At 37.1% G+C, this 27,079-nt stretch overlaps 1 protein-coding gene across 5 annotated transcripts in view; it reads right to left on the bottom strand.

Moving 5' to 3' along the window:
* Window positions 1-4,412: 4,412 nt before the first annotated feature.
* Window positions 4,413-27,079, bottom strand: part of SMCHD1 (structural maintenance of chromosomes flexible hinge domain containing 1) — a 91,031-nt gene continuing 68,364 nt past the window's right edge. For 4 of the 5 annotated variants that reach the window (XM_055799413.1, XM_055799414.1, XM_013298422.3 and 1 more), the window contains 16 exons: window positions 24,756-24,871; window positions 24,255-24,316; window positions 21,444-21,531; window positions 20,939-21,070; window positions 19,587-19,736; window positions 16,015-16,141; window positions 15,731-15,850; window positions 14,282-14,367; window positions 13,108-13,230; window positions 12,663-12,853; window positions 11,803-11,912; window positions 10,417-10,487; window positions 8,940-9,111; window positions 6,757-6,915; window positions 5,934-6,051; window positions 4,413-4,839 (listed from right to left, as the gene is read on the bottom strand). In XM_055799413.1, coding sequence (XP_055655388.1) covers window positions 4,731-4,839; window positions 5,934-6,051; window positions 6,757-6,915; window positions 8,940-9,111; window positions 10,417-10,487; window positions 11,803-11,912; window positions 12,663-12,853; window positions 13,108-13,230; window positions 14,282-14,367; window positions 15,731-15,850; window positions 16,015-16,141; window positions 19,587-19,736; window positions 20,939-21,070; window positions 21,444-21,531; window positions 24,255-24,316; window positions 24,756-24,871 — 1,934 coding nt within the window. In that variant the 3' untranslated portion in view covers window positions 4,413-4,730. Of the gene's footprint in view, window positions 4,840-5,933; window positions 6,052-6,756; window positions 6,916-8,939; window positions 9,112-10,416; window positions 10,488-11,802; window positions 11,913-12,662; window positions 12,854-13,107; window positions 13,231-14,281; window positions 14,368-15,730; window positions 15,851-16,014; window positions 16,142-19,586; window positions 19,737-20,938; window positions 21,071-21,443; window positions 21,532-24,254; window positions 24,317-24,755; window positions 24,872-27,079 lie in introns of those variants that run through there. The other variant, XM_055799415.1, reaches the window with a different exon arrangement.

Genomic DNA, 27,079 nt, shown 5'->3' with positions numbered 1-27,079 from the left:
AGCTCTGCTGGAATTTCATGCATTTCCATAGTCGCAGTGAGTGTGGAAGAGCCTGTTTATGGAAATAAAATAAATAAAATAGAAGAGGAACTATATGTATGCATATACATACATACCTTTTTGTGTGTACGCACATACACATGCCTATACTTTTTATGAAGCAGAAATGATCCCTGTTGCTGAAGCGTGGGGAGATGATCTGGTGTGGCAGGAATGTCAAAATCACTGGATACACCCTTTCCAGCAACAGGCAGAAAGGGAGCCTAGCAGCTATGTTATACGGAAAGATACTGTTACTGCTACCATCAGTAAAATGTGTTTTAATTCCCCGAGGATAAGCAGACTTTTAAAATAAAAAAATACTAGAAGTAATTTGGCGTCTCTTGTGCTGGACTGCATTCTGACAGGTGAAAAGGAATTGACTGGAGATCTCTTCTGTGATGGCTGCCTCAGTGGAAACGTTTCTGTGTGCTAATGAAATGCAATTGGAAGTGGCTTTCTTTCCCAAATATGGAAAAAAAAGGTGGGAGGACAATTTATTGGGAGAAAATGTTTATGCATGAAAGCGGACCACATTTTAATGATGGTGCCTTACTAAGGCTTTATTAAATGTCCATGAAATGACACCACCGCAACCTCAGCCACATTCTATAATCATAAAAGTCTTTGATTAAGAACCCCTGTTACACTAGCTAGGAAAAGGGATTGGGGAAAAAACAAGCAAACCAATCTTTAAAAACAATGCTGACTGCTGCTATCACATGGAAAACAAAAAGGAAGTAAGATAGAAGCACTCTTGAAGAGTCAGAAAATACAAACTGTGATGAGGAGGATGAAGGTACCAGGAGAAAATGACTGTTAGGATTAACAACAAAAAGAAAGAATGCAAAGTCTATAGCAAACTGACTGCTGGAATGATGTAATATTTGCCCAAACAATTAATTTGTAATGAATCTTTAAACACCTGAGCAGCATCAAGTAAAACCGAGTTCTTCAACTGAACCATAGAACCACAGAATGGTTTGGGTTGGAAGGGAACCTTAAAAGGTCACCTAGTCCAACCCTGTTGCAGCACTATCAAAACCAGCCGGCTGCAACAAGGCTTTTACCACCCCATACCAGGTTAACTTCAATAAGTAGCTCCCACACCTTGCCCTGGCACAGCCACCAATCCCCCCCCCACCAGGTTTCAACAGTTCATCTACTGTTCGTGCTGTTTCTCCATCCTCTTCAGGCCAGTCCACCCTGCTTCTTGCCCCTGCTGCATCCTTCTCCGGGCCCCCTTCTTCTCCTGGGGCCTCTCCTGCATTCAGGGCACTCTCTCTCTCCCTCTCTCCTCCCTCTGCTTCTTCCAGGTCTCTCTTCATCCAGTGCTCCTCTTTCATACCCCTTAGAGCTATTTAACTACTTAGCAGGAACCAGACACAGCTGTGCATTATCCACATCAGCCAACCCGCCGGCCCTGAAGCCAGCCCACAGCTGTACATTATCAATGTCAATTAACCCATCTTCATTCCTCTACTATTCCTCTACACAACCCCACCTGAAACAATCTGCAACATCTTTTAATTAGATCAGGTTGCTCAGAGCCTGTCCAGGCTGACCTTGAATATCTCCAGGGGTGGGAGCATCTACCACCTCTCTGGGAAAACGTCTTCCAGTGTTTCACCACCCTAATAGTAAAAAATGTCTTCCATACATCTAGTCTGAATCTACCCTGTTTTAGTTTAAAACCATAATCCCTTGTGCTAGCGCAACAGGCCCTACTGAAGAGCCTGCCCCCATCTCCCTTACAAGCCCCCTTTAGGCACTGGAAGGCCACAATAAGGTCTCCCCGGAGCCTTCCCTTCTCCAGGCTGAGCAGCCTCAGCTGTCCCAGCTTTCCCTCACAGGAGAGGTGTTCCAGCCCTCTGACCATGTTTGCGTCCCTCCTCCGGACCCGCCCCAGCAGGTCCCTGTCCCTTCCAGTGCCGAGGCCCCAGAGCTGGAACAGCGCTGCGGTGGGGTCTCACCAGAGCGGGGCAGAGGGGCCGAACCGCCTCCCTCGACCCGCTGGCCACGCTTCTTCTGGTGCAGCCCAGGGTACGTTTGGCTGCCTGGGCTGCCAGCGTGCATTGCTGGTTTAGGTCCAGCTTTTCACCCAGCGGTCCCCCCGAGCCTTCTCCACAGGGCTGCCCTCAATCCCTTCATCCCCCAGCCTGTGTTGATACCCTGACCCAACTGCAGAACCTTGCACTTGGCTTTGATGAACTTCATGAGGTTCACGTGGGCCACTTGAGTTTGTCCAGGTCCTGCTGGATGGCATCCTCAGGCATGTCAAGCACACCACTCAGCCTGCTGTCATCTGCAGACTTGCCGAGGGCACGCACGCTTGATCCCACTGTCATTGGTGAAGACACTTCACAGTACTCATCCCAATATGGACTCCTGAGGGACACCACTTGTCACCAGTCTCCATCTGGACATTGAACCGTCAACCACTACCCTCTGCATGTGACCATCCAACCAGTTCCTCATCCACCAAACAGTTCATTCATCAAAACTGTCTCTCTCCAGTTTAGAGAGAAGGATGTTGTGAGGGCCCATGTCAAAGGCCTTACAGAAGTCCAGACAGACGACATCTGTAGCTCTTCCCTTATACACTGAGGTAGTCACTCCATCGCAGAAGGCCACTAGGTTCGTTAGGTAGGACTTGCCCTTGGGGAAGCCACGCTGGCTGTCTCAAATTGCCTCCCTGCCCACCATGTTGATATGTAATGGTTAAAAGAATAAGAGACCGGTCAACTTTGGTGAGTTGGCAGTTAAGTAACCTTTGTACAATGTGCTAACATACGTAGAATGTAGAGAAATACCTAGTTGCTACTTAATTGTGTCTGGGAGCTTAGACTGGGGGCTGTAGAACTGTAAGGGTATGTCAGAGATAACCTTGGACAATGGTAAACAAGCACTGCAAAGGAAGATACAAGTTTTCTGTCACTAGAGAACAGGATGGTGTGTTTCAGAAGAATAGGATAACAAGTTTTTAAACCAGTAGAAATGAACCATGCTTATGCAAGAGACCCCAGCTTGACAGCTTATGCAGACAAAGACTCCAAGCCTTCATCAGAAGACCCTCAGAGGTGGCTGCACACATGCACGAGGTGGAAAAATATGTAAATAATTTTGGGGAAGTGGTTTGAATATGTATTAGTTTTCCAGGAAATGTTATGCATACGTATTAGATTGTAGCATAAGAACAGTGAGAACTGGAGCCAGGGTGTGCATACTAGGAGGAGTGATTCCTTATGCAACCAGCACTGCAAATAAAAAAATACCTGCTTAATAACGACTCATTATTGAGTTTTATCTTGGAAGCCTGGCCCAGCCACACCTAGCCTCCCGCCTTAGCAAGGAGTGCCAGAAAGCAAGGGGGATCGGAAACTCTGATTTTTTATATCAATGTAGCTTCTAGGACGATCTGTTCTGTGATCTTCCCAGGCACAGAGGTGAGGCTGACAGGGCTGTAGCTCCCAGGGTCCCCCTTTCTATTCTTTTTTTAAAATGTGTGTGATGTTTCCTATTTTCCAGTTAATAGAGTCTTTGCCTGACTGCCAGGACTTTTCAAATATCATGGAGCATTGCTGTTTCTGCATCACCAAACATACACACCTTAGTGAGCTAGACCTGCTCTGAATGCTCACAACTTCGTTCACCAAGGACAAGTTTGTTTCATTCTCCCTGCCCCCCCGTCAAATGACTGGACCAAGTCCCCTTGAATGCCTTCTCCAGTTATGTATTTACATAGCTTCAACTTACAGTTTTATACTGTCTCAAGTTTAGCTTTCTACTCTTCCCTATCTTTTTCATCCAATCAAGCCTATTTCCAGCTGCTCACTCTGACCCTGGCTGAAATTGTATCTTTAATCATGCCTGGCCCTTTTCTGCCCTGCACATTACTAAAATCCTTGTCATGCGGATCAGTAGAAGTGACTTGTGACTCTCCTTTCCTTTTGTTTGGCCTCATTTATCTGTTGACTACTTTCTCCAGCATTTTAAGATTATGTTTCTTAAGCCACAGAAGACTTAAATTTTCTTTAGGTATTTTTAGAAGGAAACAGAATCAAGATTTTTTTTTTTTATATATATATATATAAAATTTTTTTTTAAAGCTGGAGACAGCCTTATAAAGTAAAATTCTGTCCAGGGCCTCAGATGCTGGCTTGTTGTTAACTTCTAGACTCTACAAATGGCTGTGGTTAGAAGTCAGTATGTCACTGCTCGAACCTTCCCTTTTAAAGTGGTATTACCTCGACAGCTCATCCATCAAAAAAGAACAGTCCAGAATGTTCTCTTCCAAGACAGCCTGGGTTGCTTTTTAAGTTAAAATCTCATTTCATGGCACAATCTATTGATTTAATTATTACAATTGATGATGATATTGGCAGTGCTTTGCACTGAAACAGTTTTATTGAAAAGATTGGTTTTTTTCCATAAATAAAAAAGGATATATTTTAAACTTTTTTTTCACACATGAACATAAAAACTCTGAAAGCTTTTAGAAATGAAAATTAACTATACAAAAATTAGGCTATCATCGTTAAACATTTTTGTTACTACTAACTGAAATACATGTATATCTCCTATCAGTATAAAAATCTTCATAGTAATGGGTTATACAACATGAAAATTTTCTTTAACTGAATGTATTCACATTTTCAATACATAGCTATTTCCAACAAGTCTCATCAAGTCTATGCCTTTCTCTTTCGTGAAGTTCCATTAAGTTCTGAAGGGGCTACTGGCAGCGGTTGCTGTTGCAGCTGCTGCTTCTTTTGGGGAGAGGAGATCCATTCTTCTGAGCTAAAAAAAAAAAAAAAAAAGCACGGTAGCTTATAAACCAGGCCCTTTTATATATACGTGTATATATAAAGACACACACTTTTGTTTAATTTTTATATTCTTTGGTATAACGGATATAATAGATGCAAAAGCACAGAGCTCCCACTAGTATAACTATTGTAAACCCTGTGTTTGTGTACAGCTTATTCTTGTAAATATTTAGTTAAAATGAGGAATAGCATCAGATTAATATTAAAGACATAATCACTTCAAAAAAACACAAACCCCCCCACACTTCATGTGTACTACATATGAATAAAAAAATGAAAATAAAAAATATAAATAATTGAGATACCTAGTAATATAGTGAAAACTCATTCTGAGATTTGCAGAATACAACAGAGTAAGATTTAAATAATCTAAAAAACACGACCATAGTTCAGCAAAGACAATGACGCAGTCATAAGGAGAGACATGAGAAATGGAAAAGTAAGCTCCATGTCATTTTAAAGATACAGACTTACAGATTTCCCTGATCATTTTGTGTGTGTGTGTGTGTGTGTACACAAATACTCAATAGCCACAGAGGCAATGTAGAAGCAGATTCACAGGTAAAGAGATAAATACTGGCGTAAAGTATTTAACACAGTGTAGTTAACACAGTGTACTATAGTGTTAACTAGACTGTGTTACTTTACATCAGCTCACCTCATACAGTTCTTTCTCTGTTCATCTGCCCACTATCTGACACAGAACCTTAGAAAAGTTCACAGACTAAGCTATCTCAAGTATTTCTGGGGTGTAACAGAGTTGAATATACCAGAAAATACAGGGAACATGAATGCATAAAGATCCCCATCAATGACTTCATGAAGAGAAACAAAATTAGAATTAGCAAACAAATTTTTTTATCAAGCTTAAATAACAGCAGAAAATGTAATGGAAATAAAAATTACCTTGAAAATCAGCCTTATGCAAACTGTATTAGTTGTTAGTTGCTGTATACAAATATGAATTAAAAGAAAAATCTCCAATGCAAAAAAACCCCACCAAACTAGTTTTTGCTTTGAATCCAAGACATGGTAAAGTAATGACCAGATTCGGAACAGACTCACCTATACAACTTTTTTACTGAGTCTCTTCGCATTCTTTTGGGAGGGATGGGGGTGTCAGACATATCTAACATTATAGGCTGAAGCAATGATTCAGTGACTTTATCTGATGGAGTCATACCTATGAAAAAGTTGTAAGAAAGAACAATTTTTTTTTTTTAAATATTAATCCTATTGGTTATAAATGAGCCCAACAACAGCAGTGTTGAACCTTTGAAGTTTTAGACGTGCCACAAATTTTATAGTTACCTTATATCTGAAACCGAGTTCAAAGATGACAGGTAAAACCATTTGCTTTATTTATGGTTGTCACAGAATAAATAGTTTTTAAAATATATTCTGAAATATCATAAATTATTTGATATTGAAATAAAAACAATTTATAACTCAGAAACACTATCCTTGCAGAATTAGGGGTGCTTCTTTTGTAGTACAATGTTTTGATTGTGTTTCCTTAGCAAAAGCAATTCAGCGTTTTACTATGCTGTCATTTCAAAAAGAATGGCAATGGTGTGTAACACTGGGCCAGCCAGACCAATAGTTATATAATCTCCTATTAGTAAGATCATAGTTTCACGTTCACAAGACACTGACTACATTTTTATTATCTGATCACATTACAGGGCAGTGCTAGTCCAGGTAATATCCACAGCATCATACTACATATAATTTTTCTAGTCTTTCCCTAAAATGAGACATCTCTAAGCTCTTAATTTTAACAATCTTCCTTCATAGTTTGAACTTGTTAGTTTGTAATAGTAGAACACACCTGGATGCAGGTAACACCTCTCTTTTAGGTCACCAAAGCCATAATACAATAACCTACCCAATTTTTGTTCTATTAGCTTGAGGCTTTTCTCTTGTTCGGCAAGTTCCTGTTTTTTCTTTAGCATTTCTGGAGTGTTAAGTGACTGCAAATGTAAATCAAGGTCCTTATTCACACTATCAAGTTTCACCACTGCTGCACGGTATTGCTGAAGAAGATCTAATTGAGAATAAAATACAGAACTGTAAATAAGTGGTCACTTTGATTTAGAAGGCTACCCAATTACAATGCAGACAATGCATAAGATTCACAAGAAAACATCTTTCAAAAGCAGTACTTAAAAAAAACCCCAAACACCCAAACTTATAGTGGACCAGTGGCTGTTCTTAAAATGACTGTAAAGACAGATTGGGGAAAAAAACCCCAAACTAACTCACATCCAATATTTTGCTTCCTCTTTTCTTTCTGAGCCCTTATCTTAGGTCACAGTAAAGTACCAGTGAACTCTGAAAATTATGTGGCAAACAGGTATTTCTTTACAAATGTTGTCACTTGTGTGCGCTCCAAACTGAATTCTCTACTTTGATGCCATTGTGTGCTTGTAGGATGTTTTGCTTTTAGTGCTACAAAGCTGAAGCTTGTATTACTGACTTGAAACCTAGTCCATCCTGTGGACCAGAGAACATTTACTGAGTTTCACTTCATCCCATCTATGGAAATTTCCATAAGGAGACAGCAGCAGACCCAGGTAAACAAGAGCATATTTTGCTGACAAACTTTGTTCCTCTTTTAACATGGGATCAAGAATTTTTCTTTGTCCAGGCACTAAATATATATGTCAAGAAAGGGTTCAAGCATGTTAGCCCAGATTCATTTATTTTACTTTGTCGTGAAGATGAGGTAGCTTGCACAAAGCTTAACTGAACACTAAATTATCTTACGTTTGCCACGGGGTGAAAACATCCACACAGATTAGTTACTGCATACTGAAAAAAGGCACTGTAAATTCTTAGCACAGTTTATTTTAGAAATACCTTGTCAGTGTAATCACAGTTTAAGTAACCACTTTTCTTTTATGCTACAAACATAGAAGAAGAGCAAGTCAGAACTAATGTTACAGCTGGAATTCAGTTCAAAACAAGTCTTGTGCAATGAGGTGCTGTCCTTTATATGGAATTTCACTACTAATTGTTTAAATGCCTAGTAACTATCCAAGTGTAATTAAAACATGCCCTTCTCTACCATGGTTCTTCCTGTACTAAATTATAGACAATTCCAATATAATTCACATTGGGTAATAATGGAGTTCAACAATGGAAAATGTGTTGATAGACGAACATGAAGTGTGCTAAAACCAACACATTTCAGCCTGTAGCTGAAACGCTTACTGTGTTTTTCCTCCATGTAATATATTTTTACTGAAATGCCTAGGGAAGATCTTTTTAGTCTTTTCTTCTCCTTCAAGGTCAAGGTTTAGTTGTTTGCTCATATATAAAAGCTACTCCAATAGGTGCATGTGTTCTCTTGTTCTCCCCCCACCTCTCTTCATTGCACAGTTCTAGGCATACTGTTACAGAAAAACTAATTTTAAGTACTGAAGAGCAACCTTCTTTGTGAATAAGACTTTTGAATGTTTTACAGATCAGTCAGGTCAGCCGTTACATGTCAGAAGCTGCCATCTTTTGACTTAATTTATAGCCTTTATTCTGAAAGGAAGAATCCAAACACATCATGAAATGTAAATGATCTCGCAGGAAATATAAGGTATCTTCATGCTATGGAAATAATGTAGACATTGTTGTGCACTACTGATGAGAACAGGAATTTTTCTACTACTGCTTCACAGAGCTTACTTGCACAGTAAGAAATTCTGAATTGATGTATGGTGTTTCTGGGGGAGAAAGACCTGAAATTTTGTTTTTCAAGGATGCTGGAATTTCATCAGCTCAAGCTTCTTATACCTGTTGTTTGAATGTTTACCACTGCTTATACTCTTTTTTTTAATAAGACTAAGAAAAAGGGGGAATATCTCATGATTATTATTTCTTCTTTCAGGAAATATAATAGCTATAAGCTTTTAAGAAAAGGGAAATTCATAAATAGGACACTGTACAGGTCATATTTCTTAAAATAACTTTATGCTAAACTGAAGTTTTCCTTTCTATATTACAGAAGAGAATAACAAACATAGGAAAGCAATATAATTTTGGAAGTTTTGCATTTTCGTGACTTCATAAACCCACCTATCTGTCCAGAGAGAGTAGAGTAAAGTTTCGGCATGGGTGCTCCAAATACCATGCCTCTGAGTTTGTCCATTGGAGGAGCTTTATTCTGAAGGCCTCCAAATTTTCCATTGCTGCGAATCCTGTCTCCCTCTCTAGTCAGCAGAGTAGGGCAATGTGTAATTTTTACAACCTACACAAGTATAAAAAGAGATACTAAATTAGTAACTCCATGGAAAATCTGAAGTTTTCAACAACACTGTTGTGAAGCTTTGCATCTTTCAACTATGATGCAGCTTGTTCTCTAATGAGAATATCTTTTATAAAATCACATTTCATGTCTTTTACTTTCAAGTAATAGAATGCGTATATTAGAATTAGACAGTACTGTTGGCAATTATGAAATCTAGATTTTTTTTTTGGTTTTGTGTTCTCAGATTTTTAACAGAACTCTGGAGGCAGAATTTAGATCTATACTGCAAAAAAGCTCATTATCAACATACACTATGAAGTAATGGCAATAAACATCAATGATGATAAAAAAACCGTGAGCACTTAATTCAATTACTTGAGGAAGATGGCTTTTGTCTTTTTTTTTAAATGCACAATATCTAAAGCATCTGAATTCCAAGGGATTTATTTCTTATAACATATTCACTAAAACTTCCATATAGTTGATGAAATTTACCTGTAGTGGGTGACAGAAACAAACCGGGTGACAGACTAACCAAATGCAATGACCCAGACCTCATTTTGAGAAATGATGATATACAAACTCCTTTTCCTGAACAGACACAGATGGTTTGTCTCTGACACTAACAACCAAGATCTGACTCAAAACAGGCTACCAATCTGAGATGCCACCAGAGGTTCCTTATTGTTCTCTTAAGTACAAATCTGCACTACAATTTCTTACACTTCTGGGGGCAGGGCGAGAGAATATATAGCCCCAACAGCTTAATGTTTAATCAGCACAGTTCTGTATTCTTCTGCTGAATTATTATTTCGATTCTAGTAAACTCCTAAACTGAAACAAAGTGCCCAGTGTCAGGACTTTCTCAGGGACTCTTGCCTGCTAAAATATGTCCCATTAAACCTAAATAAAACGGGTCAGAAAAAGGTCTAGTAAATTTCACATCAAGATTTTAGTAATCTTAGTGGGTTTCAGTGGATCTGAGATTTCATCATGTGCCTCAGACTACTGTGTTGTATTATACATACAAGGGCTAGGCAAGTACTGAAGAACGTGCATTTAACAGCAAAACTAAAAATGTTTCTCTTTTAAAACATGGCCTCATGCTTCACGGCAACATTCACATAATGGAATTTGTTGAATAGAGAAAATTCACTGTTAAGTACATCAAGACCTACAGACAGTAAGCACACCTACAGCTAATGCAGCATTAAACTTACCAATTATTCTAAGTTAGTGATGTATTAAATATGTAGCTATGCAATGTATTTGTTTTAAAAAATATCAAGAATAATTGAAACATACCTCTTTTCTGTAATGGTTGGCAGCATCCAAGTTATCTATAATGATAGTGTCACCCAAGAGCATCCCAAACACTGAAAAATGTAATTTTTTGAACCATGAAATTTCTCCACAAGAAACTAACTTGAGTTTTGAAAAATCAATTCTAAGGTGTCATTATTACAGCTTTTTAGATAAGTGCAAGGGAAACAGATGTGCAGGATCTTTTTCCAATGAAATTTTATTCTGAGATTGAGATAAATATGCAATCTTCTGTTTTCATTAAATAATTCATAAAGAAAAATATTTAGTATGTTTAATTGCCTTATGGCACAATTGACTGTATTTTCCACCAAAGTACCCTCTTGATATCTTACATTTACATTTATGAAGACACACATAATAAAATTCCAAGTTTTAGGAAATTATATAAATGATCATTATTTTAAGTCCTCCTTGAATTCTGTTCTCAGTTTCTTAATATTCAGTGGGTATCAAAGAAAAAAAAACATTCACAGGCTGATAATCTGGTTGTGTTTAAGACTTTTCTTCTGCTAGTCAAAGACTGTTCTGTACAAAGTCTAACTTGATGTAGTCTTGCATGAGATATGTCAAGCAATGTGGTTTTTAAATTTCCCCAAAGGACATGAAGAATTTAGTCAAAGTCTCTGACAGTATCTAACTTTCTGCAAAGAAACTGGACTAAAAAAAATTTTTTTATTAACAGAAGAGAGGAATATTTCAATATTGAGAAGTTGTTAAATAAAATGAAAAACTTACTGAAGTTATCTCTATTATTATAGAGACTCCAAGACTCCATATAAAAGAGTAGGTCTACTTAATTTAAGAAAAAGTGTAGGAAAAGGTAGGTACTGCAACTTTATCAGGAAAAGTAAGAGGATGATGGTTCCCTAAGCTGAAATCTACACAAAAATTGAAAGCTTATTCTTCCTGTAACTATTTAAGCGTAATGTATTTAGTCATGTGCAGTTTGATCTGAGTGTACCTAAATCTATACGTTACACATTTTGAGAGGAATAGGACTGGAAAAACAGTCTAACAAAAGCAGTAACTTCTGCAATATGAAAATATAAAAACTAATACCATGATTGCCTGTTTCTGCTTATATGAGCTTGGGAATAAGATAACGCTGCTGTAATTTTAAAAAGAAAAGCAATCTAGTAAAGAAAAAAAGACAAAAAGCAGAAGACAGTGGTCATTGCTGAAGTTTTCACAACTGTTGTTTGCAAATACTTAACAGTCTTTGTACCAGCAGACTTCACAAGGAATGTAACATGGGTATTTGCACATTTCAATGAAGATTACTGAAAGGACTATGATTTGCGATATTTCTGTATTTTATTTATTAAAAAGAAAGAAGTTCTGAACAATTTCTTTAATACTATTTACCTGTTTGACAATGCTCTACATTATCTGGAAATGTTAACAGATCTCTGGCAAATACTGGATTTCCAATAGGTCTGAAGAAGATTTTTCCATTTCTTAAGTGAGGTAAAGGTCTGTTTAAAGAAAGGGGAGAGTAAGGGAGAAGAAAAGAGGAGAAAAAAAAGGTAATTTTCCCTTATTTCATTATTACTTCTGGCAATATAGTCAGAAATTTCAAAATTAATTGGATGCATCTTAACACTTCCACACCAGATGCTAAATCATTATCTAAAATGCCAGTTATATTAAAGATGCTTTGGAAACGCTAATTTGTAATAAGACATATACCCAACAAATCCATATGACTGATTTTATGGACAAGTTTTAGTTTTATAAAAACTGAGATTCTGGACCTTATAAGTGTACCTGCACGTCAGATCTTTTCTAAAAGGCATTTTCTAAAATGGTATTAGCAGTCATCTTCATAAGCAAATTATTTTCAGGCACATAAATACTGCATTTTCCTTTATTTTCCAGGAAACCAAACCAGCAGAATGAATTTCTATTACTACAGATTATTTTAGGGAAGGTACTCTGGAACTGGATTTAAGTTAGAATTTGAAGTGCTAGAATTATTTTTAAAAAGTTCCTGCTCTAGAAAACATGGAGAAGTAAAGGAAAAAAAATGGTAGATTGCCTACCTTTAACAGCAGTTAAAGACAAAGTTATGATTTCAGCTAACATTTCAAGTGACATCACTGTTGCTATGATTATGAAGCCAGAAATTTTTTTCTGTTAAAACTTTACTATTAAAGCTTAAAAAGAGAAATGACGTACGCCAAAAAAAGCTGAAGTAGTATGTAATACAAATGTGTTTTCTCTACCTGTTCCAATCGGGAAGTGTCTTCTTGTAAATAGAATCAAGAGGTAACACTTGTTGTCGACCTTGAGTTTCATCAAAAATAGAACGAGCAGCTTCAGTAGTCAATGTGACTACACAGTCCATGTCGCTTGCCAAATGCCAAGAGATAACTTTTGCTGCTTCGTTATCCTCAATTTGAGCTAAATGTGCAATCTGTACCACAGAAGTTAAAACAGTCAAAATAGAAGCCAAGACCACCTCCCCTTTTTATGCTAATCACAATAATCCTGCAACTTTGATCAGACATTTAATTCCCCTGTTGATGAATCTATTAGAAGAGCTGGTCATCTGATGGGTTGAGATTGCTATCTTCTTTTTAATACTCCTCAAAAATTACTTGCAAATTTTTCATCATTACCACTTCCTGGAACCAACAAAACTCATCTGAAGGCTGAGAGAAAACTCACCTTGCCTAAAATATCCTGGTTGCCTTTTGGATAGTTTGGGAGGGTACAAGTTCGCCTTGGCTGTTTCATTACTCCTTCTTGATCCAACATCTTTTGTTTTATAAGAGAATCCACATACTGAAGCTGAAAATTATAATTTGAAGTTAGTAAGTGTGTATCATTGGGCTGAGCTGCAGAAGTAGTTACTTTACCTGTTGTCAATCAAGTTCCTAACAAGAACCATTCAATAATCTGAAACAGACTCTTAATATATAGGGGACCACTGCAGATAAACTCAGAAAGCAAAAAGTGGCATACTTCAATTGTGACTACAGATTTTTTTATTGCTACTTCTTTTCTTTTTTTTTTTTTTTTTTTAAGACTTCAGGGAGCTTTCCACAAAGAGCTACCAGAGCCAAAACTGAAGGAAGTTTAAATCAAAAGGAAGAGACAACCACAAATGTACACAAATAAACCATTTTAGAAGGGAATCATGTCCAAGGCCTGAAAAATTTAGCCAGCAGGAAGAACCTGGGTACAGTGATTGCAGAATATATATAATTTAATTCTACTGATTTGTGATTAATGAGTGTAACAATTGTTTTCACTTGATCTAAAGCTAACTTACTGTTTACATGTTTTTTTCCCCAAAAATGTTAGTAGGTTGAAAACTTTGTTTTAAAAGTTTCTGTAAAACATAATTGGATCTTTATGGAAAATTAGCAGTGGGGGTAATTGCCCTGAATCTCTCAAACTCACTTTTACATCAGCTTTAGTAGTAACATATTAAGTTATCTAATTCTCTGAAAGTAAGTGTTTTCCTTTGGTCTGCTTACACCAGAATACATCCAGTGTATATCGATCAGCCTACAAAAACCCATTATGAAAACCAGCAGTACCAGTTACACAACTGGTAACCTTAGCAGAAAGGCAAAACCAAGATCAGGATATAAACTTGAAGTTTTTCTTATACCTCTAGCAGTTTGTTTAAGGGACAGTCACACTACCAGAACAGTAATTTAAGTTTGGCATTGATCCACAAATTTTCCTTGTGGTTTAAATTTTCAGGGTTTTGGTAGTACGTGCTTGTGTATATACCAGTGTGATTCAATAATGTTATATAATTATATCAAATTCATATTAAGATTAATTTATTTTCAAGACATCATGGAGTTTAGGAAGAAATAAGTCATACCGTGTTTGTCTGTGGTAATTCAATTTGATGTTTTTTCAGTTCATTCTTCAGGTGAGTTTCTCTTGTTTCAGCTTCTTTAACCTGACCTGAAACCAATAATATCAACAGGGAGTAAGGAAATATTAGAAAGCAATGGAACACTTCAGATAATTTCTTTCCAGTTTTCAGAATTATGCCACCCTCAGCCAATGCTATCTACTTTTTAATTTCAGCACAGAGTATCAGGATTTGTCCACAAAAATCTTGTAATTTATCCAGTCTCTAAGCAATCTCAGCAGCTGCCATTTCTTTCAGCTTCACAAAGCTACAGGGCCAGTCCTTAGATCAGCTTGAGAATCTAAGCCCTTTCTTCTTTTCATCCTCAATTATCTTTCCAAGTGGTTCTCCAACAGGCAACATGGCAAGAGAGCGAAGGGAAGAGTGGTACCTGGCACTACTCTCTTTTGTCTCTTACACGGGACAGTTTCCTGGACACCATTTCCTCAACTCTCATATCTGAACTGAAGCAATTTTGAAAACAAATGAGAAAACAGGTGAGTTGCTTTCCACCCTCTCTATTCAAACAGGTTTATATTTGCAAATGCTATTTAAGTATAAAGTGTAACGTTGTGCTCTAACTTACTCTCTAGAGATGTGCAAAAATCTGCAAATAGGAAACAAAATTTTTTGCCTTTCACACTGGAATTTAGGAATTTGCATCCATAACGGAAACATGCAGTAACAGAAACACAGCCCTGTACTAAAATTACAAGAAACATCTTACATTAGAAGCAGCATCTTCTAATTCCAGCCTGCTTTATTTACATTTAGCAATTAAAAGTAAAAATTCAAAATGCATCTATTAAAACAAACCTTCTGAGCAACAGACAGGATGATTCTAACAAAAAAAATACTGTGAAGAAAACATTTCCCTCATTTGTCCCATTTCCATAAACCACTGCACTTACCCGGCTCTGCTGTTTAAGACTTTATAAAGGATTACATTTGCTGAATAGCTACACAATACCTTCGAATAATGTACTTAAGAATCAAATATGGGGGGAAAAAGTAACATTTTGAAAATGTGAGACTAACTTTTTGAAAGAAGATTGGTTTTAGGCAACTGTTGACTTTCCAGATGGATAAGCATTCACACATCCATTCCAAAGCTCAGAGTACAAAGCAGTCATGGAAAAATGAACCAGACCATCAATTTCAATGTTTTATTCCTCCTTTTGACAGTTGCGACACAAAATGCTCTACCTCAAATCAACACCTTTTATAGGTACGTCCATCCAAATAACTAGATGCTTCCCTTCTAATGCAAAGATATATTGCTTTCTGCTCCCCTCTACTGTATTTCATTATTTCAATACTGACTTTTCTCCCCCTCTCTATAGTCTCAAAATTATTAAAGGAAAAAAAGGTTTAATTCCCAGGAAATTTATTTCTATATTTTAATGAACTTACACTTCATTTCAGTTACAAGCTGATTGGTAATATCAAACCAATTTCTATAAACACCTATGGACTGAGATAACTGGTCTCTCTCCCTTGTAAGCGTTGCCATCTGTTGCTGCTTCTTGAAATCTACAGAAATAAACAAACATATTTAGAAGACAACAGAGTAACACACTTGGTTTAAATATCAGCAAAAATCTATTAAGCTATTACACAGTTCTTAAGAAGTATTATGGACCTAAAAATAGTTGGTTCTAAGGAAAAGCAAGCATTATAGAATAACTGAAACATACCATTGTAAAACATAAAGGACAGACAGTATGGTTCCAAAGGTTTCTTCAAAGCTGGCAGATCTGGCTCAAATACAAGAATATATTCAGTGCTATCTCTTCCAGGACTGTTTTCAGCCAACACTAGATTCTAATAAAACAAACAAGCAAACATACATACATAAGATTACAGTCACACTTCTGGTAACACATAAAACAGACAGACATTCTTAAAATACTAAATCTTAAAAGTTATAAATAATATCTATACAATATTGCTAGAGTTTTAATTATTGGCTTGCAAATGCCTTTTATAACTATTGAAGGCAAGTAAAATACAAAGATTTAGCAGTAACTACTTTATTATTTAAGAATTAAGATTGTCATTTTACCTGTTTAAAGAGACTTATTATTTATTATTTTTGGCTATAAATTTGAAGAGATACATGCTCAGAAAAAATATTTTCTGCACTGTCCCATAAGCAAGATCTCCCTGGATGTACTTCATTCAGCATGTGAACAAATGCAAACAGAACATTAAAAAGAAAGACCCAATGCATAAACACGGAAAAAGGAAACACAAACTATTCCCAGTGCTGAGTTCAAGTTACTGCTGTTACCATAGAAGTAGACAGCAGGTCCCAAATGAATGAACAATATGTATCCAAACACTTAACATGAACATCCCATTTTTTATCAATTCCTTTTCGAAAAGACAAACTAAATCCTTCACCTTTCTTTACAAACATGAGAAATATTATAAAACCATAAAGAACGGTAAACAGAAATAAAATTAGTATAGGTAATATCTAAATATGTTGTTACTTTGGGAAAGGTATCATGCATAAAATGAATAATGCTTATAATAAAACTCATACTGTTTCCACCTTTAACATGTAGAAATTGCTACTCAACTGGCCAAATCAAGAGAGGTGGTTGCAGCCTAAAAGAAGAGATAGATATATAACCTTCAAAGATAGTCTTCATGGCTTTCAAAAATATTGCAGCTACATATTTAATTAGGAGAAGTCTGCAGTGGAAATACCTTTTCCTTAGAAAATGTATACTAATAAAAATCTAAACATTTTTCTTCATTAAACAAGTTTAGTATTCCTGAACCTCAGCGTAAAAGTAAACCTGACAGATTATCAGTTTCATTACATTAATGCTAATTGCACATAATTATATTTACAAACTAGATGGAACAATTTCAAGATACTTGAAAAAACACTAGTGTGTCCCCTCCCCATTACCAATCATATGAAAAGTACATTGCATCACAACCAACAAATCCTTTTGACACAAGTTTTGTGAGTTTTCTGAAGTCAGGGAACTCAGTATAAGCTAGAAAACTGAAAACTGCCCCAAAGAGGGGAAGAGATTCACTGAAATGGTATTACTTTCTACAGAACAATCAGGAACACAAGTTACTGTCAAAAGCAGTAGGATCTTATCAGATCACAGCAATTAGAAAGCAGAAGAATGCAACCCCTCATCTTCCAACAAACCAGGGATATATAAGGAGAAAGAAAAAAAGAAAAAGAACCTGCTTACAAAATAAATAAATAAATATCCAAACCAAGCCAAAGAAAAAAACCAAAAACATCTCCCAAAAACATTGCATAGCTATTAGCTTAGTCACTGAAGCAAGACTGGAATATTTAGGTCACAGTGGCTCAACAGCAGGTTACTAGTACACGGAGATGAAAAAAAATTGTTACCTCTGCATCAGTGAGGAGCATGAGAAACCATCCAGTAATTTTATCTGAACTCTCAGAGTTCACCCTATGGGTTTACTATTCTCCCCAACAGTGTGAAGCTTTCAACATCTGTTCAAATTTTTATCACAGGTGTAAAAGAAAGATTTGTGGAGAAAAGCACTATTTTATCAGACCAGTGGTTATAGCTCACTCCTCACCTATACTTTTGCACTTTTTCCTACACCACCTGTCAAAGAAAAATGTGTTCACAAACCAATTAATTTATTACTCCTGAAACACGACTGGGGAACAAAAGAAACTCAGAGTGCTCCATAAATCAATTAGTATATTAATTTTATCTGATACTTCTATTCAGTCCATGCACTCTATTCTTGTTTTTCATACATATTTTGTCACTTTTCCTTAGGGATCAGAGTAAATCAGTTTGACAGATTGCTCAGTGAAAAACGTTTGCCCATGTTAACTGGATGTTTCCATCCTTGACTGTTACTGACAGAGGATTATTTATGCTGTGTGATTAAGTTTCCTCTATGTAGTTGCAATAAAAAGAGTTGATGTACTTAATAAAGTGTATTATGAAGAAGTGGGATATGTTGATTTTAGTGATTCTACTGGGGTTTTATTGTGGTGATTTCCAAGATGTACTGAGAAATTTTGTATTTGTTGCGAAGGCAGTGTCTGCCTCCACCTGGCACACACTGATGTTGGTCTGCTGCAAAGCTGCTCCCAATGAACGCCCTAGAAAAGGTGGCTGAGAATTTCTTTAAGAAGTTGGATCCTCCTTCAGTACACCTTTCTAACTGTTTGAAGATTTCCATTGACTTCAAGCTAGTAAGATGTGACAACTAGAGGAACCAAATGAAACAGGGGTACACTTTTGCTCTGCAATTCTTATATGATAATTCTTATATTATCAGCAACTTAAATAAATGTATATATAACTATGTCACCATGTGAATAGTCTTACTGACTGAAGTTCTCTGTAGGCTTTCAAGAGAGACATTGTGACCATTCCACTCAAAACAAATGTGTGGCTCTGATCTGCTGGGTTTTTTTTGTGTGTTTTGAACAGTTTTCTGCTTTCGTGTGCATACACATTTTAACTTGTGTCTTTTATATTATATTTTGTAACAACTTACAAATGGAACTCATAGGTTTTAAAAATTCAATCTGTATTTGTTGAAGGAAAAAGTGATTGCCATGACATTACTACAATATGCAGTACCTTCAGAGGTATGCATGACACTACAGCCAGAGATTCAAACTGAAATAAGCTAAACATTTTTAACAGTCAAGGGCACTAATGACTGAAATAAATCATGGAGAGAAGTGGTAGTTCAATCTTTACTTCTTCAAACGAGGATAGCATGCTTTTCTGCAAAGTATATGTATGCCCAGTTAGCTTGACAAAATGTAAAGAGAACCTGGTAAAATTTAATTACATATATATGAAGAGATCAGGCTAAATGATCTTAAGATATAATAACCAGACAGTATTATAAATCAAAATATAAAATACTGCTAATATTAATGGTTTAACCATACATCGGTGAAGTGTTATTTACATATGAAATTCCAGTGAGGACAAGACTTCTCCTGCATCCCTCTGTATGTCTCAGTCCTTAACTGAGTGTACTTGTAAACTTCCCTGGCTTGGCAGGGATGAACAGTTTAAAGAATGTCCTCCTTTCAGATTTTCTGAAAATCAGGAACCAGAGATGAAATAGTGTACCTACTTATCTGTAAGGGAAGGCTACAATATATGGTAACCCTCTACAAAACGGGAGGTGTAAGATCAACTTTGAAGCTGTAGGGAAACAGGTCTCATTAGATCCATTGCTCATGGAGCTAACTGTGTATTTCAGCCACACTTACAATTTCAGCTGAGCCTCTGTCAAATGGAAACTCAATTGTACTGACTTTCCCCTGAAACTGTGGGATCTCGATATCATCTTCATTGGGGCTCTTAATTTTTGCTATTATTCGGCCAACTAGATCAATTCCAGTGTGGTTGTTGTACTCATCCTGTAAGTAAAAAAAGACAAACCGGTTAGTTTGGAACCAAGTCATCGATTTACCTACTGCATCGGGTTTACGTGGCAAGGTGCTGGCAGTGGGGGGGGGTGCAGGGGCGGCCTCAGCAAGGAGACGCCAGGGCTGGACACAGCCGGTGCCAGCCAGTTCCCACCGACCCTCAGCCAGAACGGTGGTTCCTCTGGGGAAATATATTTAAGAAGGGGCAAAAATGCACTGGCAGAGAAGAAGGGGAAAACCAAGAGAAACAGCAGAGGACACACCAGGGTAAGAGAAGGAGGTGGCAGGGGAGACGCTCCAGGCGCCAGAGCAGAGATTTCCCCACAGCCCACGGTGAGACCACAGCGCAGCAGGTACTCCCTGCCACCCACAAAGGACCATGGTGGAGCAGATATCCACACGGTGGAGCAGATATCCACAAGGCAGCTTGTGCACTACCCCAGGCTAGAGCAGGTGGGTATTTCCTGAAGGACAGCACCTGTGGAGAAGGCTCATGCTGGAGCGGTTCATGACAGACTGCAGCCCATGGAGGGCCCCACACTAGACCCACAAGCTGTGAGGAGAAAGGAGCAGCAGAGAGGAGCTGTCATGGATTGACCACTGCCCCTGCTCCCCAACCCTTGCACTGCTCAGGAAAGGTCAAAGGAGTCTGGAGCGAAGCTGAGCCTGGGGAATGGTGGGCTGGGAGGCTGCTTTACTCTTGTTGTTTTTGTTTCTCACTACTCAAGTCTATCTTAAGTGGTGATAAAGTAACTTAATTTTGCACAAGCTGCGACTGTGTTGCCCACAGTGGTAACTGGTAAATGGTCTCCCTGTATCCCTGTGAATGTTCAAATTTCAAGAAACATTTTTTGTAATACAAGATTTCTAAGAGAAACTGTCTCCTGGAAGAAAAATAGCGGAGAGAAACATCTGCTGTATATATAAGCATATTCCCACTAGAATCTATTCTTAAAACATACTTTTCCTGTGGCAACAAGAAATGGGTTTCAATTGAGATGCCTAACAGCAAAGACTGCATGCTATATTTTTGATTATCTGTACGTAAATAAAACAAGATGCACCTGTCATATACTGGAAATCACTTTTTTGTGAAGTTAATCTGCAAAGAGATAGCAGCAATGCCCTACAGCAAAATTCAACATATTTTCAACAGTCCCTAATCACGTTTTTTTTTCTTGAAGTATAGTTACCATTACATGGAGGTATAAATCCTTGACCAGTGTACGGCTAGCAAGAGTTCGAACATTGGAAACTGCTGGAGTAGCTGGTAAAGAATCAGGTAACAAGCGTACAGGGTCATTAGGTACAACTTCAACAACAATCTAGCAGAAAAAGGAAGAAGAATAAAATAAAATAAAACAAAACAAAGACTAATATAATTCACTACAATTCACCTGCACACATGGGTTGCTCAAAAATACTGAAACAAATGCATGTAAAATTTACTGACAATCTTGAAATAAATTATCATGACCATAAAACCAGTTCTACTAGGTTGCAAACTACACAGGTCTTATTCCACAAAATTTCTGTTTAGTTATAAATGCTAATGAAAACATACTTTGAAATCAGTAACTATCAAAAACAAAAATACTTTTGGCAAAGCTTAAAAGTATTGCACTCTGAATTTACAAAGCATCATAATATTTCTCCCAGATGATTCTCTACTACATGTAATTAATTATAGATTCAAACCTGGTCACTGTTGAGCATATTTGTCTTATCCATTGCAAAGGTAAACTGGATACTGTAAGTGCCCACTCTCTCTGGAACCACTTTATCCCTAAATAAATAAATAATAATAAAAAAAAAGCAAAAGCGAGTCAATATTGAAGTGACAAGTATGTAAGCATGCTAGCAATTCAAATTCTGAGTAGTCCTTCAAACTAGTTAGAAAGCCCTGTTAAGACCTGACATATTTAGAGTACTCCTCCATCGCACTCCTCTTTGAGCATGAACACCATGAAAGTTTTTCAAGAACTAGCATAAGGCTTTTGGAAGCTTGGATGAGGAAAGTCTCCTCCAAGAGTCTCTCTCTACTAGTTGGCAGGAAGTTTGTCGTGGCCCTATTTAGAAATCTGCAAGTCTACCTCATTTCACTTCCCGTTCAATGAATTTTCATAAAGCTACTGAAGCAGAGTGTAGATATCTGCAATAACAACAAATTATCTCCAAATTTAATCATCTGGCTTGAAGTTACAAAAAATCTGAGTAGCTGATTTCTTCTCTTACTCAGGAGGTGTAAAAATCTGGGTAACTTGGACCAGCTACCAAGGCTGAATATAGCGAGAGACAGAGAAGAGTTTTCATTTTACCTTGCAGCGTTCCAGAGTGCAGACTACTGGCAAAGAACCCCTAATACCAAAATATGAAGGGAAGCCAGACCCTATGTGGTTGTGTTGCTATAAACAAAACTTCACTTAGCAAGGAAGGCCACATGGCATCCAGAAGACTGCTGCAGTGTTTAACAAGGGATAGTAGTGACTTACAAATGCTGAGAAACTTATGAGGAGATGCAAACAGTCTCTAACCAAGATTCAGATGTTTCTCTGAGAGCATAACTTGTGGCACTCTTGAACTGGTTTAATGATACTTTTGTTTTCAACATACAGCACTTTATCTGTTTTGTCAGTAACATAAAGCAATTTGTTTCCTCTTATTTTGTTTGGGAAGAAGAAAGATGCAAGATTCCCTGCAACGCTTCCAAAAAACAAAATCCTGAAGTTTTACTTATTTCTAGAACAGACCATGACTTTTCCTTTTTGTATTTTGAATAGAAAGGAAAGAATTCTACCTTTTCTGTATTTTATCTAGCTTAAGATTGAAAGTAGCATCTGCCTTATCAGGATGCATTAAAAAACTGAGCTGCAAATAATCTGCTGAGGATCTCGTGGCTGAAGACCATCTAACCAGACATATGTTTTAGAAAAAGAAGAAACTGCACAATTGTTATGAAAGTTGTAAGGCTGCATTAATAGCTTCTATGTTACTGATCCACATTTAATAGATGAAAATCATTGTAACAGTGACAAGGACAGGAAAACTTGAGAGAAACCAGGTGGTAGACTGTGATGCCGCAGACACTGGTAGGAATGAGTAATACACACTTTCCTACGAGGGCTGCTAATGGGTAATCTTTACCATCTGTTCTTTCAAAATTTTCAATATGACTCCCGTTATTTGGGAGTCTCCTTGTGCTTAGCTGCCAAAACTCAGCCTTAGAAGGCTTCAGAACCTCAAGTGCCTTCAAGGTAAAAGTAGATCTTGGTAATGATAAAAAAAGCCATGCTTAAATAGCATTCTGAATTAGTTGTAAGCTCTTAAATGAAAAGGTTTTCAAATACATTACATTGCTATAGACTATCTGAGAAGCTAAAAAGACTGAATAAACAAAGGTTATATGAACTGCCCTCCCAGAAGGGATAGTTTCTTGGCTGGATATGCCAGAAGGACTTACAGATGGAGGTACATTTGTACTGTGTATTAAGCCGGGTCAGAACCCTGGATTTGAGCCTCCGTTTCCCAGGGGAAAAAAAGTGTTGAAGACTTAATACTACATCGAGGTCTTGAAAGCACACAGATCCCCACGGATTACAAATCGGATGCCTAGCTTCCTGAACTCTATTATGCACCATGAAAGGGAGAAGGGCCGCAGATGAGAGGCAAGTTAGGAAACTTAGAATCATAGAATCGTTTAGGTTGGAACATTGAATCCCCTATAACCTCCTGAAGTGCTGCCACTCAGATGGCTCCTGGAATCTTGAGATAGTTGAGCTGCAGCAGCCTCTGTTCCTCTGATGCAGGAACAAGAATCAGCTGTGCAACAGTGCTATCTGCTGCCAATAAGGTGATCCCAAAGTCTGCCATTCTAAAAGCAGAATGAAAGTCTGTTCCTAGGAGGCAAGATCTTCAATCAAGAGCCAGTACAACTATTTAACTGATCCCATGGCATGCCTGTCAGGAACAGATGTAGAAATGTGGCAGTCACACACTAGCTTATGATGAGCTCTAGTTCTGCTGCCTGTCATCCAAGACACCGTCTCTGAATAAGTAGTCCAAGGAAAGACCACTAAACTGACAGGGCCAAGGTCATGGTTCAGGATTAACACACAGCTACAGAAGGTATTAAATCAGAGTCAAGTCCATTTTGCCCAGCCTGCACTTCTACAGCAGCGATCGTAGCACTGAAAAGAGTTAAAAAACATTACTAGACAAGTGACAAGCAAGTGATGTAGTCCCTTCATTGCTAGCATGTCTCTTCATGTATTCTAATATATTATCTTAGACTCTTCTCCATTCTCAGATTAAACGTCATCTGTATCTAGGGAATAATTCAATCTTCATGTTCATTGCATCTTGCCAGTATCTTTTATCATTTTGTAGCACTGTAACACACTAATTCTGTAACAGATCATTATCAAAATCTAAACACCTTGTTTTCTATTTCAAATGATGTAATTTGTGCAGTAAATTTTATCTGTAATTATAACATAAATGCTACTATACCTGAAGTAGAAGAAGCCATCTTCCTTGTCATCCTTCACTTTACTACAGCTAAATGTTGTAACCTGAAACGATGCAAAAAAATTAATGCAACATACTGACAAAATACCTTGCTTGTAACATGCTATCAAGTCTTAATGATTTGCAACCCTGATAGCACACAGTAATTCAATGAGATCACCTATAATTTCAACACTAGTTCCATAGTCTTAATTGTTAGTCTTCGCAAAATTCAGGAGTAGCAACTTCGAATAGTCTTCCTGCTATTAGTTAGCTTCTGCAGAGCGGAAGCATTTTTGTCCTTACTATAGTCTTGATATTTGAACAGTCTGACAACTTGTAACAGGACAGATACTGATAAACAAATATGACTGATATGTAATACTTGTTAATCTAGAACAGGATATTGATCTAAATAAAATGAAGGAAAGTTTCTACTACAAATATGTTTGTCCTATGTCAGCATTTTGATACCCATTTTGAGAATGTATTTTGATGACTTACATCCATTGGTATCTTAGTTCCACTGGTCTGTGTTTCCCACATTTTCATAGAAATCCGTGCTGGATTAATATTTTTAATAATGTTGTCATCTTCAGAAAGAACACTAACCATAAAATCTGTAGAATGAAATACAATATTTTTTTCAAGATTATTTTTATTCAGAATTAAGAAGATTGAACTCCATGAATTTGTCTCTCCTTGCATACCTAGAGGAAAAACACACAAAACCTGCATTCCGAACAGAACCCAAACAACCAAAAATCTAAACCAGATATGGAAAACCTTTTCTTCCTAGACCTGTAATTAGACCAGGTAACAATCCTTAGAAAAAAATGCCGTCTACTTTATCCAATGGCTGCTTTAAAAAAACACTGAAATTTCAAGTCTGCCTTTCCCAGATTATCATTCTTATCTAAACAGCAAGCCAGGCTGCTTCTTGGTTTCAGGAAAGAACAATAATTAGTGAGTTAAGTAGCTGATTCCTTCCTTCAAAGACAGGAAATCCAGATCTCCCTCTTTCTTCACAAGTGCCTTAGTTGTTGAATTACTGGATAGAAAGGCACAGTAATTGGTAAAGAGACTATACCAACACCACTACCATTTTCCCCATCTATTAGCCACATTGTAATAAAAAGGATGACTCAGGCTATGCTGAGTTTGGCTATTTCTTACAGACTAACATCACATATTTAAATCTGTTAAAAGCAGGATACAGGGATATGTTTCACTCCTCTATTTGCTGTTGACTGGTTCTGCAGTCAAAATGCTTGCCATTTTATACTCTGATCCGAAAAATTTAGATTTTCCTATATATTCCATAGAAAGTTTAAGTGGTCTGAAGGAAACAGAATCCAAACTAAAATAAAAGCTACCCTTCTAGTTGAAAACCCGACCTAAAGACTTTGACACTATGGTTACAGGTGGATTTCACGCATGCAATTGAAACTGCACTGCTAATGTAGAACTGCATTCTGCACTGTAAGGAAGGATTGGGCTTTGATGTGTATGAAAAATTCAGGCATGACTTCCTCCGAGATTACAGTGCCTGCCCTCAGATGTACCTGAGTTCACCAGTAAATCCAATAATCAGGATGTTAATTGAATATGAGGCTGTTAATAAAGAATTTAATATCTTAACTCTGTATCAAAACTTAATGTCATTTATACTACATTACCTTCTGAAGAACCCATGTAATTCTCTTCCTCTCTCAAAACCTGGTTGATTTATACCACACACTACATTTGAAAAAGGTCTATTTGCAAGGAGGTTGGAGTTAGATGATCTTTACAGGTCCCTTCAACCCAAACCACTCTGTGATTCTACAGTATATTTCCTCTAGGCAAAACTAAAATACCTTGTGAATTTAGTCAAGTTCATAACACTGTATGGAGTATTTTAAAGAACAATAACCTCTTTCAATAAACGTGCTGGCTCATCAGGTTATGACAGTATGATTATTATCTTTGAGTGTGAACCTTTTTTGGTCAAGAAACAAGGCCCCACACAATAGAGCTAATATTTGTGGGAGGTATTCTGCTTCTCAACTCCTAGTACTAAAAATAAAACCTTTTTGGTCTAGATTTTGAATAGGTGTTGTAGGTATTACATACAGGCTTGGGATACAACAAACGGATTTGTATGAAGCAGATTTTCCAGTTTTTTTGGTCACCTTTGAGATATTTATCATCTGGGAATCTAAAAGTATTTAAAACGGAATACAGAGAATAGGTGGGAAAAATTCAAATGCTTGTGCTGAATTCACACTGTAAAACAGCAACAGAATGGAAAATGTGCCTTAGACAATTTTTTGGTTTTAAGTCCACCTGAAGGCAACAGAAAGACTGATATATACAGGAAGGACAGGGTCCTGTAACAGCTTAAAGAGCCCTTGGTTAAGGAACTTGCCAAAAGCTAAGAATCCAAGTACATTATATATTAGAGGATCGCTCACATTCAGTTATCAACTCCTTCTAACACATTTGCAAGACACCACTTTCCTGTACAAGTTACATAGTTCTCAACCTGCTCCCATTTCTACTTTTATCCATGTACTGACTTATATTCTTTGTATCCCTTCCAGCAACAGTACTGAAAATGTATCTACTGATCAAAAGTTTCCCTGACCACTCCTAAAACCTTTTGAAAGCTGTAACAGATTTGCCACCTTAATTTATTCCTTTTAAATAAAAGCCAAATTAAATAGAAATTAGCATATTGGAGTTAGTAACTTAGCAATTTATTGCCTAAATTATTTTATAATTCTTAAATGATTAGTATTCAGTATAGAAATTTTGTTAATGTTTACTTCATCAAATAGATCTAA

Source organism: Falco peregrinus, chromosome 3 (genome assembly GCF_023634155.1).
Source record: "Falco peregrinus isolate bFalPer1 chromosome 3, bFalPer1.pri, whole genome shotgun sequence".
In the NCBI taxonomy this organism is placed as follows: Eukaryota; Metazoa; Chordata; class Aves; order Falconiformes; family Falconidae; genus Falco; species Falco peregrinus.
The sequence above is the reverse complement of the archived record's forward strand: the minus strand, read 5'-3'. Positions and strand labels throughout refer to the sequence as shown.